At 51.4% G+C, this 11,254-nt stretch overlaps 1 protein-coding gene across 3 annotated transcripts in view; it reads right to left on the reverse strand.

The window, feature by feature from the left end:
* The window catches only part of MORN3 (MORN repeat containing 3), a 15,685-nt gene extending 5,118 nt beyond the window's left edge, over positions 1 to 10,567 (reverse strand). Inside the window, exons 1-4 of one of the 3 annotated variants that reach the window (XM_081802309.1) lie at positions 10,408 to 10,567; positions 7,022 to 7,185; positions 2,548 to 2,705; positions 858 to 1,017 (exon numbers count right to left, since the gene is read on the reverse strand). In XM_081802309.1, the coding sequence (XP_081658435.1) occupies positions 858 to 1,017; positions 2,548 to 2,705; positions 7,022 to 7,166 (463 nt within the window). In that variant the 5' untranslated portion in view covers positions 7,167 to 7,185; positions 10,408 to 10,567. Of the gene's footprint in view, positions 1 to 857; positions 1,018 to 2,547; positions 2,706 to 7,021; positions 7,196 to 10,407 lie in introns of all 3 variants that reach the window. The other 2 variants (XM_031020198.2, XM_031020199.2) reach the window with 2 other exon arrangements.
* Between the last annotated feature and the right edge of the window lie 687 nt (positions 10,568 to 11,254).

Here is an 11,254-nt window from a genome sequence, read left to right on the forward strand (position 1 = left end):
TCAGGCTGGTTGCTATGTAGAGAATGGATTAAGTCCTGACGCTAAGGCGGTTTACTCACGACTCTGCTCTGCCTAGGAGTGTTCTTCCCTAGCTCAGTGCGTATCTGACTCCTCTTCCTTCAGGTCTTCTGTTCAACTGTCACCTCTTCAGGGAGACATTCTCTGACCCTAAGTCTGTCTAAACAGCCCCTGTCCCCAACTCCTTTGTCATTCTCCAACACACCTTCCTATTTTAAAGGGATAGTCCTTAGCACTTTTTAAAAAAAAGATTTTATTTATTTATTTGTCAAAGATAGAGCACAGGCAGGGGGAACGGCAGGCAGTGGGAGAGGGAGAAGCAGCCTCCCCGCTGAGCAGGGAGCCTGCCGTGGGGCTCCATCCCAGGACCCTGGGATCACGACCTGAACTGAAGGCAGACGCCCAACCAACCTAGCCACCCAGGCACCCCTGTCCTTAGCACTTTTGACCTCACAATGAACAAGCTATGTTGACCTTGAGCGAGTGACTTAACCTATCTGTGCCTCAGTTCATTTTTACATAAAGGGATGGTCAGAATACCATCTTAGAGAACTGTAGTGAGGATTAAATGAGCTCAGTGCTGTGTAAGTGTAGGCTAGAATTATTATGACCATAAGAAAATGTCTTAATTGTTGATGTGTCTAGTTAGGCTCCCCCTTTAGTATAGAAACCCCAGGCGGGCGGGTATCTGGTCCTGCCATTCACCTTAACCGGAGCAGAGCTGGAGTGGGGCTGGGCGGGGAGTGGGCGTGGCCACGCAGGACCAACCGGGGCTGCCCCGAGGGCGTGGCCAGCAGGCCATTGGGGCGGGGCTGGCTGGGGCGGGGCGGGGCACTTACTCTGACGCAGCATGCCCTCCCCATGCGGCTTGTCGTTCAACCACTGGCCCTCGTAGATGTCGCTGTTGCTGTAGTACATGCGGCCCCATCCGCTGCGCAGGTTGCCACACCACTCACCCTCGTAATACTCCTTGGGTCCGAAAAACTGAATCCCATAGCCCTGAAAGCACGAAGGTGTCCGTGTCACGGCGCCCCCAACCACTAGGAAAGCCACTCCTATCTTCCTTGACACCCAAGCCACACACTTGGACTCCTTCCTTGCTTCCTCCCTCAGCCCTACATCCCAAACTGATGATCGTGCATTGGAAAAGCTCCCCAGGCTGTCCGTCCCCCTCCGCCCCTCTGCTACCACCTTCGTGCAGCCCACCACCATTTCTCCCCTCCTCACTGGTCCTCCTCCTCCACTCTCCCATTCTCCCCTCCGCACGCATCTTCCGTGAAGCAGCTAGAAGGATCTTTACATCGCTCATCTGATCACGTTTGCCCCTTCTCCTCAGCTCTGATTTGACCCTCTTAAAAGTCGCAGATGCCTCTGAGAATCAGATCAAAGTTATGGATTTCTCCCCAGAAAAATGAACACCACCCTCAGTGTCCAACCACAGAGAATCATGGACTCTCCGCAGATCACACCTTAAGGAAGTTGGGTTAAGCAGCCCAAGTTTACTCTTCAAAATCCTGATTCCCCACGTGCCTTTCAAGGCCCCCATCTACCCCTCCCCTCACTCTCACCCCCGTAGGCACACACACCTTGCTGTTTGACATATTCTTTGCTACTTCTCACTACTTTGCTACTTCCCCTTCTCCTTTTTTCCCCTCCCTGGTTAACTCTTTGTACCTTTTGGTATTACCTCCTACAGGAAGTCTGCCCTGAATTCTCAATATTCCTGTGGGCTCCCTGGGGAAACCTCTATCCTAACACCATATTGTATGCGAATTGTTTATTTTGGGAAATCTCTCTCCCCACTGGCCAATAAACAGTTTGAGCACAGAGGTCACGAAATCCTGAGCTCTACCACTCGCCAGCAGTGTGTGACCTTAAGCAAGTCACCTCACCTCTGCGGGCTTGTTTCCTTATCAATAAAATGAGAATGATGATGACGATGACTTCGTGAGTTGGTTGAAGCACCGTATGCCACATTCTGGAGATACCGGGAGGGTTCAGGCATTTCTCGGTTGAGGACATGCCTCTGGCTGGCTTCTACCTCCAGGACCTTCCTGTCTTGTCCTGTGGCCAAGGGTGTGGCCTCTGCTTTCTTGCTCCCACTTTTCCTACCCCCTTCTTGTGCCGGTCCAACAGAAGGGGGATTCTCAGAAAGGAATGCCCAGGGAGAAGAAAGCCAGGAAATGAGTGGGGCAGACAGGGAGGAGAGTTGGCCCCCCCACAGCCTGGCTGGTTTCTTGTGCCACAGGGCTTCTTGGGCTCCTCCCTGGGCCCTCTCCTCTTGCTTCCTGTTTCCTGGGTTTTGTTCTGAGAAGCCTGGATGATTTCCCACCCCTTCCTTCTCCCACGAACACAGTACTCTTGTCCTCGTTCCCTCAACCCTCCTCCTTTTTCTCCCAGGACTCTCTGACTGCTCCCCCTACACACACACACACACACACACACACACACACACAGAGCCCACTTTCAGCCTGGCCCACACTCCATCATGAGCGCAAACAGGTGCACGGCATGATGGGAACCACTCACCGATTTTTTATCGTCTTTCCACCAGCCAGAGTATACTTTCCTGGGCTTTCCCATCTCTTGGTCAGGAAAGCTGAGGGTGCCATAGCCATCTCGCTTCCCAAACTTCCAGTCTCCCTCATAGATGGCTCCTTTCTTCTTCCAGATCTGTGTTCCCTTTCCTGATGACACACAGATGGGCCGACACTGCAGACATGGCAGCCATGGGGCTGGAGGGGCAGGTGCTGGGTCTGCCTTGGCCTCAGGGGCCCCTAGAAGACTTGGTGACCTTCTCAAGGGCTGAGCCAGGGTCTGTGCCTCCTCTCTAGACCCCCATCACCAGTGAAAACCCCAAGAAAGTTCCATTTCTACAAATAGCAATTCTCCAGCCCTTTGCCCTGAAGCCAGATTGACACAGCAACCCCCAAGTAGAAATCTGCCCCTTCTTCTTTTCTTAATAATAATGAGCTTCATCTCTTAATAATACTCAAAGGTTACACCAGATGGCTAGAGTTTCTAGAAAATGTTCTGCATATTTCTTCAGTTCTCAGAAACACACATGGAGACCTATATCCTACCACTCCAGCCTCATCTGTGTCTTCCACTCCCAACTTCCAGATTGCCCTCCAACCACTATGGCCTCCACGGAACCCACCAGATATGCTTCTGCCTCAGGGTCTTTGTACCTGTTTGTCCTTTGGCCTGGAATGCTCTTCTCCAAATATTCAGTCACTCCCTACCTCCTCCAAGTCTCTGTTCAAATTTATTTTCTCAATGAGGCCTGCCCTGACCATCCCATATAAAATCACAAGCCTATCCTACCCCCTTACCCTGCTCTGTTTCTTTCCATATCGCTTAGCAACTCCTATCAGACAATTCATTTATTTATCATTTATTGTCTATTGTCTAGCTCTCCATGAGAAAGTGCACTCCATGAGGACACAAACTTTGGTCTATTTTGTTCACTGCTCTATTCCCACACTGAAGAACAGTGCCTGGCACGTTGCAGCTGACCAATATATGTTGAACAAGGACATTTGTTGAACAAAGGGATGAATAAAATATTTGTGGAGTACCTATATGGGCTAATTCATGTCTTGGTCCTTAGTAGCTCAGGAACAAATCCAACATTGTCCCTGTGAGCTTTTTAATCTAGGGCGAGTAACTTAACTCCCTGGGCCTCAGGCTCCTCATCTGTAAAACGGGGATGAGAATATCTCATGGGGTTGTACTGATCACTAAATTCATTAACATAAGGAAAACACTTAGAACAGTGCCTGCAAATACAAAAGATGTTACCAATTATTTGTGCACGTGAGGTAGAGCTCTCACCCGGTTTTTCTACCTGTCCTTCTTTTAGTTTTATTTCTTTGGGGGAACAAGCCCCTCCTGAGCTCTCAATCCTGAAGGTTTGCATGGATCTGGCTCCTCCCTCTGGCAACTCTAACCAACCAGCTCGGGCCACTGTGATTGGTTCAGTGAAGGGCATGTGATCCAAGTGAGATGGGACTGTTTGCTTCTGGGATAAAGGCAAATTTATCCCTTCTTATAAAGTTTTGTGTGGTTGGACCCCTGGTGTGCCCATTCTCTCTCCTCACTCTCTCTGCTCTGGGCACACTGGCTTCCAGTCTGTTCCTTGAGCAAGACTTAATTACCACCCCCCCAAATCCTTCCATTCTGATTCCACTATCGAGAAGACATGCCCTTGTGCCGAGCTAATCCTTATCCTCGTGTGCTCAGCTCAAACATCACCTCTCTCTGTTTTCATGGCCACTTTCATGTCTCCTCTCTGGTCCCCTTCATATCCTGATGCCACCACTTTTATTTTTATTTTTACTTTTTTGAAGTAAAATAGCCTTGTTTTATTATGTGCAGACTATATTTAAACAAACCACCCACTCTGAAAACAGCAGGTTCTGGCTTTTCCCAGGGCCCTCAGAAACCTCTGGGAGACCATTCTTTCCCCAGAGAGGGTTGTGTGTGTGTGTGTGTAGGGGTGTGTGTGTGTGTGTGTGTGTGTGTGTGTGTGTGAGAGAGATCTAGCCACATGCTCCTCCTTGCCTAAAACATTAAACCCTGTCTCCAGCTTCTCTGGTCCAGGAGGAGGCCTAAGCCACTCACTCAGTCTCCATCTTATTCCTCTGCAAGGCATCGAGGAAGGCTTGCCACTCTGTTGGGTAAAAACGCTTATAGACGTTGGTCTTACTCCGAATCTGTTTCAGGGTATCTTGACAGTAATCCTTCTCATCCCGGTCTGAAACAGGGCCCCTGGTTCTCCGCCATGTAGTGTACATGGTCCACGAAGTCTTGAGACAGCATGTTTGCTTTGTTTCCTGGGAAGCTGGCCTCCGCCTCCAGGCCATTTAGCACGTACAGGCTAATGCCACCACTTTTAGCCATGTGACCCTCAGTAAGTCATTTCCTCCCTCTGAGCCCCAGTTTCCTCCTCTGTAAAGTGGGATATTACTTATTGTGCAGGTCCTCTGTGAGACTGGAGCTCCCTGAAGGTTGGCAGCATGCCAGATGCCCAGTAGAGGGCCTGATGTGGACTAGGAGCGCCATAGTGGTTAGCGGAGTGAACAAATGAGCAGTCGGGGGAACCACTGGCCACCCAATCCTTGCCCTGCATGATGATGACTCTCTTGACTGCTTCCAGTCCGCTTATACCACAGCAACCCCCGTTGGCTTGGTCAAAGGTGTGTCTTAAAGAGAGGGGAGGCTGGGTCTGGATTTCCTGACAGGTCCATTTTCTATAGCCTCAGCCCAAACAGCTCTATGTCTCCAGGGTCCTAGGGGAGGCAGGACTCACACCGAAGGAGGGCTCAGAGGACCATGTCAACCCATAAGTTCATATCACAGGTGGGGCAGCTGAGATCCAGAGAATGGGAGATGGCTTACCCAAAGTCACACACTAGGAGGGGTCAACTTTGGAGTGCTTCTGGATTAGGAAAGTTCTGAGTAGTGGTGATCCCTGCCATGCTCAGCCCTCAAACACTCACAGACCCTTCTGCACAGACCCTGGGCTACACACTTGGTGGATGTCATCTCTTATCCTTACCAATAGGCATTTTCCCATTTTACAGAATGGGACACTGAGGCTCAGAGTGGGGTAATTAGTCGCTCAAGGTCATATGTTGGTGGAGCTGAGATTCTTACCCAGGATTCTGGACTCCTAAGTACTTAACTCAGGAAGGCAGGAGAAAAAAGTGGTTAAGAGGCTTAGAATCTGGAATTGTAAGACCTAAGAAGCCATACCATCTTTTTTTAATCAAAACTTGTTTTTCTCGGGGTGCTTGGCTGGCTCAGAAGAGCACGTGACTCTTGATCCCAGGGTCATGAGTTCGAACTCCATGTTGGGTGTAGAAATTACTTAAATAAATAAAACTTTTTTTTAAGATTTCATTTTTAAGGGGCGCCTGGATGGCGGAGTCAGTTAAGTGTCCAACTCTTGATTTTGGCTCAGGTCATGATTTCAGGGCCGTGAGACCCAGCCCCACATCAGCCTCCATCCATGCTTAGTGTGGAGTCCACTTGAGATTCTCTCTCCCTCTCCCTCTGTCCCTCCCGCTCATGCTCTCCCTCTCTCTCTCTCTCTGAAATAAATAAATCTTTAAAAAAAAGATTTTATTTTTAAGTAATCTACACCCAACACGGGGCTCAAACTTACAACCCCGAGATCAATAGTCATATGCTCAACTGACTGAGCCAGCCAGGTGCCCCTAAATAAATAAAACTAAAAACAAAAACAAAAACAAAAAACACTCGTTTTTCTTCAGGGCTTAGTTTGTGTCACAAGGAACCCCCATGCCATTTGCCAGTTAAAGTTGCAGTTAAAGTGGGACGCCTGGATGGCTCAGTCGGTTAAGTGTCTGCCTTCGGCTCAGGTCATGATCCTAGAGTCCAGGAGTCTGCTTCTCCCTCTCCCTCTGCCCTTCCCTCCTGCTTGTGCTCTCTCTCTCTCTTGCTGTCTCTCAGATAAATAAATAAAATCTTTAAAAAGTTGCAGTTAAAGTAAAAGCCCCAGCTAGTTGTGTGTGTGTGTGTGTGTGTGTGTGTGTCCTTCCTAACCCACTGCTGGTCAGACTCCCACGTCAGAGCCGTTTGAATCCCCATTGTGAGCTGGGTTGGGGGGGCACCTGATCCTCCTGCTAGCCAGCCCCATGTTTAGCTCAGGTCTGAGAGGGTGGGACTGAGCTGGAGTCCCTAGAACCCTGGCTGTGGTTATGGTTGGTATCTCAAGACCACTTTGTCCCCTGCTGGCCCCTGAGGGCTTCGCTCATCTGACATCAGGGCTGAGTTTGGTTCCAGAGCCTCAGCGAGTGGAGACCCCTGGCTGGCCCAGGTCAGTGGCATTCACCCCTTGAGGGAGCCTTGGGGACACATCTTATGTCCCCAGTGAGCTCTGCCAGCGACTTCCTTGGCCCCAGTCAGGTCCCAGTCACCCACCATGGTCCCGACTCCACACTAGCCCCCGGGGCCCCTGAGGTCCCCCACTCACCGTGCTTCAGGTTGTCCTTCCACTCGCCCACATAGCAGTCGCCGCTGACAGCATACACCTGGTGCCTCAGGCCGTTCTTTTGGGCTTTCCGGTCCCACCGCTTCCACAGGGGCTCCGTCTTTTGCAAGCACTTGGAGATGGGCATGTTGGCTGCTTCTGTGGGGCTAGGGGGTGCTGGCAGAGGGTTAGGAACATCAGGGGCTCAGTGTGCCCCTAGTAGTGCCAGGATCCTGGGGCTTCCTGGGGAGGCGCTTGTCTGAGCCCAAATGACATGAGTCATGTATGTTCTGAGTCCCCGGGCAGATGAGCAAGCAGCCCTTTGAGGGTGACCCTTCTGTGCTGGACTGACCCTTGCCTGTCAGCTCCTTTGCATCTCTAGGGCCCCGCTGAGGTGGGTCTGATGACACAATTGCTTGGGAACCCAGGGAAACCAGTAGAGGAGGGGGGTTTGTGATGGCATCAGAAAGAAGCTTCCCCCCACCAGTGGTTGGCAGTCACATATTTAATAACCAGTATGACCAATCAGAGTGGATGCTGGCCCTAAGGCTAGAGCTTGGCCTGGAGGCCCCAGTGGTGAGCACTGGGATCCACTGCAGGAGGTGTGCATGTGTGTGTTGGGGGGAGCCAGGCCACTGTGGGCTGGGAGATAGCCACAGCCTACGGGGACCCTTTCCCTGGACCCAGTACCCAACACTGTAGCCCCTTTGGTGCTGCCTTATCTTTTAGAGGGTGCTGGAAACATCCAGGGCCTGGCTTTAGAAGCTGTCAGGGGAGGGGCGCCTGGGTGGCTCAGTCGTTAAGCGTCTGCCTTCAGCTCAGGTCATGATCCCAGGGTCCTGGGAAGGATGCCCCCCATCAGGCTCCCTGCTCAGCGGGGAGCCTGCTTCTCCCTCTCCCTCTGCCGCTCCCCCTGCTGTGCTCTCTCGCTCTCTCTCTGCCAAATAAATAAATAAAATCTTAAAAAAAAAAAAAAGAGGGCACCTGGGTGGCTCAGTCAGTGAAGCGTCTGCCTTCGGCTCAGGTCATGATCCCAGGGTCCTGGGATCAAGTCCCAACATTGGGCTCCCTGCTCAGCGGGGAGCCTGCTTCTCCCTCTCCCTCTGCCGCTCCCCCTGCTGTGCTCTCTTGCTCTCTCTCTGCCAAATAAATAAATAAAATCTTAAAAAAAAAAAAAAAAAAAGAGGGCACCTGGGTGGCTCAGTCAGTGAAGCATCTGCCTTTGGCTCAGGTCATGATCCCAGGGTCCCGGGGTCTAGTCCCTGCTCAGCGGGGAGCCTGCTTCTCCCTCTGCCTCTGCCCTCCACTTGTTCTTTCCCTCTCTCAAATGAATAAATAAAATCTTTAAATTTTTTTTTTTTTAATTAGAAGTAAAGAAGCTGTTGGGGGAACCCACCAACTAAAGATACTACCTCTAGGTGACCGACTGTCTGGGTTTGCCTAGGACTGAGGGGTTTCCTAGGAACTTGGACTTCAGTGCTGAAACTGGGACAGTCCCAGGAACACTAGGATGGCTGGACACTCTGCCCAGATATTCTACTTTTTTTTTTTTTTTAAAGATTTTATTTATTTATTTATTTGACACAGAGAGAGAGAGACAGCTAGAGAGGGAACACAAGCAGGGGGAGTGGGAGAGGGAGAAGCAGGCTTCCCACGGAGCAGGGAGCCCGATGCGGGGCTCGATCCCAGGACCCTGGGATCATGACCTGAGCTGAAGGCAGATGCTTACCGACTGAGGCACCCAGGCGCCCCCCAGATATTCTACTTGTCTGCCTTATTACCTGGTTAGGTTTTTCCATCAGACCAGGGCTCTCCTCCCCGCCGTGCCTGATGGGGTTGCAGAGAAACTTTGGGTGGTCTAGGGTCTCTCCTTGGTCTGGGAGCCCCCCACCTGTGCTCCTTATGTCCCCAAGATCTCCAGTGTGGACATTCATGCCTATCTGTCTGTCCCCATGGGGCTCCTGCAAGGTGATAAAGATGGTCTCCTCCAAATCATGGGGATCTGTCTCCCCTCAGCAAATACCATCTATCCTGCTCCATGTGTTTGGGGGATACACACACACACACACACACACACACACACACACACACACCAAGTGCTGCTAGCAGCAGGGGCTGGAGTGAAATATTTAACCATTAGCATGAGAGGTGCTGACCAATTAGAATGACCTCTGGGCTGAGCAGGTGTCAGATCATGGTGTCCCAGGCATTCACCCACACAAGGCCAGCCTCACGGGTGTGCAACCTGCGCAGTCGAACAGGGCCCACCCTTAGAAGGGCCCGTGCTTGGCTTACTCCTTTGCTGTCACTGTTTTTAAATTCTTAATACTTTATGAGTGAGGGCCCCCTTTTTCATTTTGACTGGACCTGCACATGAAGGAGTTCCTGCTGTTGGGCTATAGCAGGGTCTCCAGGAGTCTGACCAGGCTGATCATCCACACTGGCGGACACATATTTTGACAATCATGCCTAGGAACAGGGTAAGTCACTCCTGGCAAAGAAAACAGCAAGGGCAAAAGCTAGGAGGAAGGAAACAGTTTCAGATCCTAAATTTAACGTTTTTCTTTTTTTCCTCCCATTTCCTAGTACCACCTGTACAACGATGAATCTTTGTATGTAAATTAATTCACTTAAAAAAGTCAATAATATTTATCCAAGAAAGAAACTACATATCATTACTATAAATGGAAAACCAGGGGCACCTGGGTGGCTCAATCATTAAGCGTCGGCCTTCGGCTCAGGTCATGATCCCAGGGTCCTGGGATCGAGCCCCGCATCGGGCTCCCTGCTTGGCGGGAAGCCTGCTTCTCCCTCTCCCACTCCCCCTGCTTGTGTTCCTGCTCTCACTATCTCTCTCTCTGTCAAATAAATAAATAAAATCTTAAAAAAAAAAAAAAAGGTAAACCAGTATCAGATACCATAAGGGGAAGGCACTGTAAAAATAAAAATACTATAAAGAAACCACCTTAAGTCTTAGCTAGATACTGTGGCTTACAGTTGAGATGAGCAAATGTTCAGAAAGGTGTTAATGCCCTGTTAGCCCCGAAATGACACTTTCTCTTTGGTTTACTCAGAAGTGTAAGGGAACCTAGAACCTAATAACTTTTTTACGATGTCACTGGGTGTTACTTAATGTCTCATCAGTGTAATATGAAATCGTCCTCTGTCCCACTCTTTCTTGGGAGCAAGGGTTCTGCTCAAGAGCAGGTTGCGGTCTTAATACGTGAGCTACCGATAGGAAAAGAAAGCCTTGTGAGGCGAGACAGGGACTCTGCCCGGTTGTTTTGAGTCTAAATAATAAATTAACCACAATGGAAGGCGGAGGGGCGGGGCCCAGACGGCTGGGGGGCCATCCCGAGCCCCCACCCCACCCACCTGCGCCAGCTCACCTGCGGGGCGGCGCCTGGATCCGCAGCCGCGTGGACCGGAGCGATGGGGTGGCAGCCTCCCTCCTCAGTAACCGAGTGCCCCGCTTGCTCGGGCGTCCCCGGCCCGGCTGGGGTCGCTATGGCAACGCGGGGCCCAGCAAAGCCGCCGGCAGAGCCCGCCCCTTCCTGCGGAGACCGTGAGTTTGCTGCGCGGCGGGAAGGGTGCACAATCGGGGGCGTGGGGAAGGACGTCTTAGGGCCTGTGCAGGTCGAGTGCCGCCTGGGACATCGGCCTGGTGGCCAAAAGGCTGGTGGGCGAGCCCGAAGACCCGATATCCGCGGAGCGTGGGCCCCGGTGGGCCCCGGGAGGCTACTGCCCTCCCCGTCTGGGGGTCCCCAGGGCAAATACAGCACCCCAAGCAGACAGGAAAGGGTTAAAGGCTTTCCTGCCGTGTTTCGAAGACAAAGCGGCAAAATGTGAAGGGAAAACCCACGTCACTCCGATTCTTAGTCTTGTGGGGTGGAGGGGTCTACTAGACACCTTTAAGAATCTGAGAGAAGCTGTGCAGACCCTCCACCCCTTGAAGATGCTTGTATTTTAGACACACAAGTCAGCCCATGTCACTCCTCACGCCTCTCCTGGGTTCACATCCTTACAGTGGCCCCCCTGTCACTCAGAGTAAAAGCTACAGTCCCCGCAAGGGCCTTCAGAGTTCCCCGTCATCTGCCCACCTCCCTCCCCTTTCCTCTATGACCCTGTCCCCTACTTCTGGCACCCAGTCTCACTCTGCTCCAGCCACACACTTGCTTCCTTGCTCTTCCTGGAAAATGCTGGGCATGTTCCTGCCTCGGGGTTTTTGTCTCTTCT

This window comes from Leptonychotes weddellii, chromosome 13 (genome assembly GCF_054177405.1).
Source record: "Leptonychotes weddellii isolate Sample4059 chromosome 13, ASM5417740v2, whole genome shotgun sequence".
NCBI classification, from domain to species: Eukaryota; Metazoa; Chordata; class Mammalia; order Carnivora; family Phocidae; genus Leptonychotes; species Leptonychotes weddellii.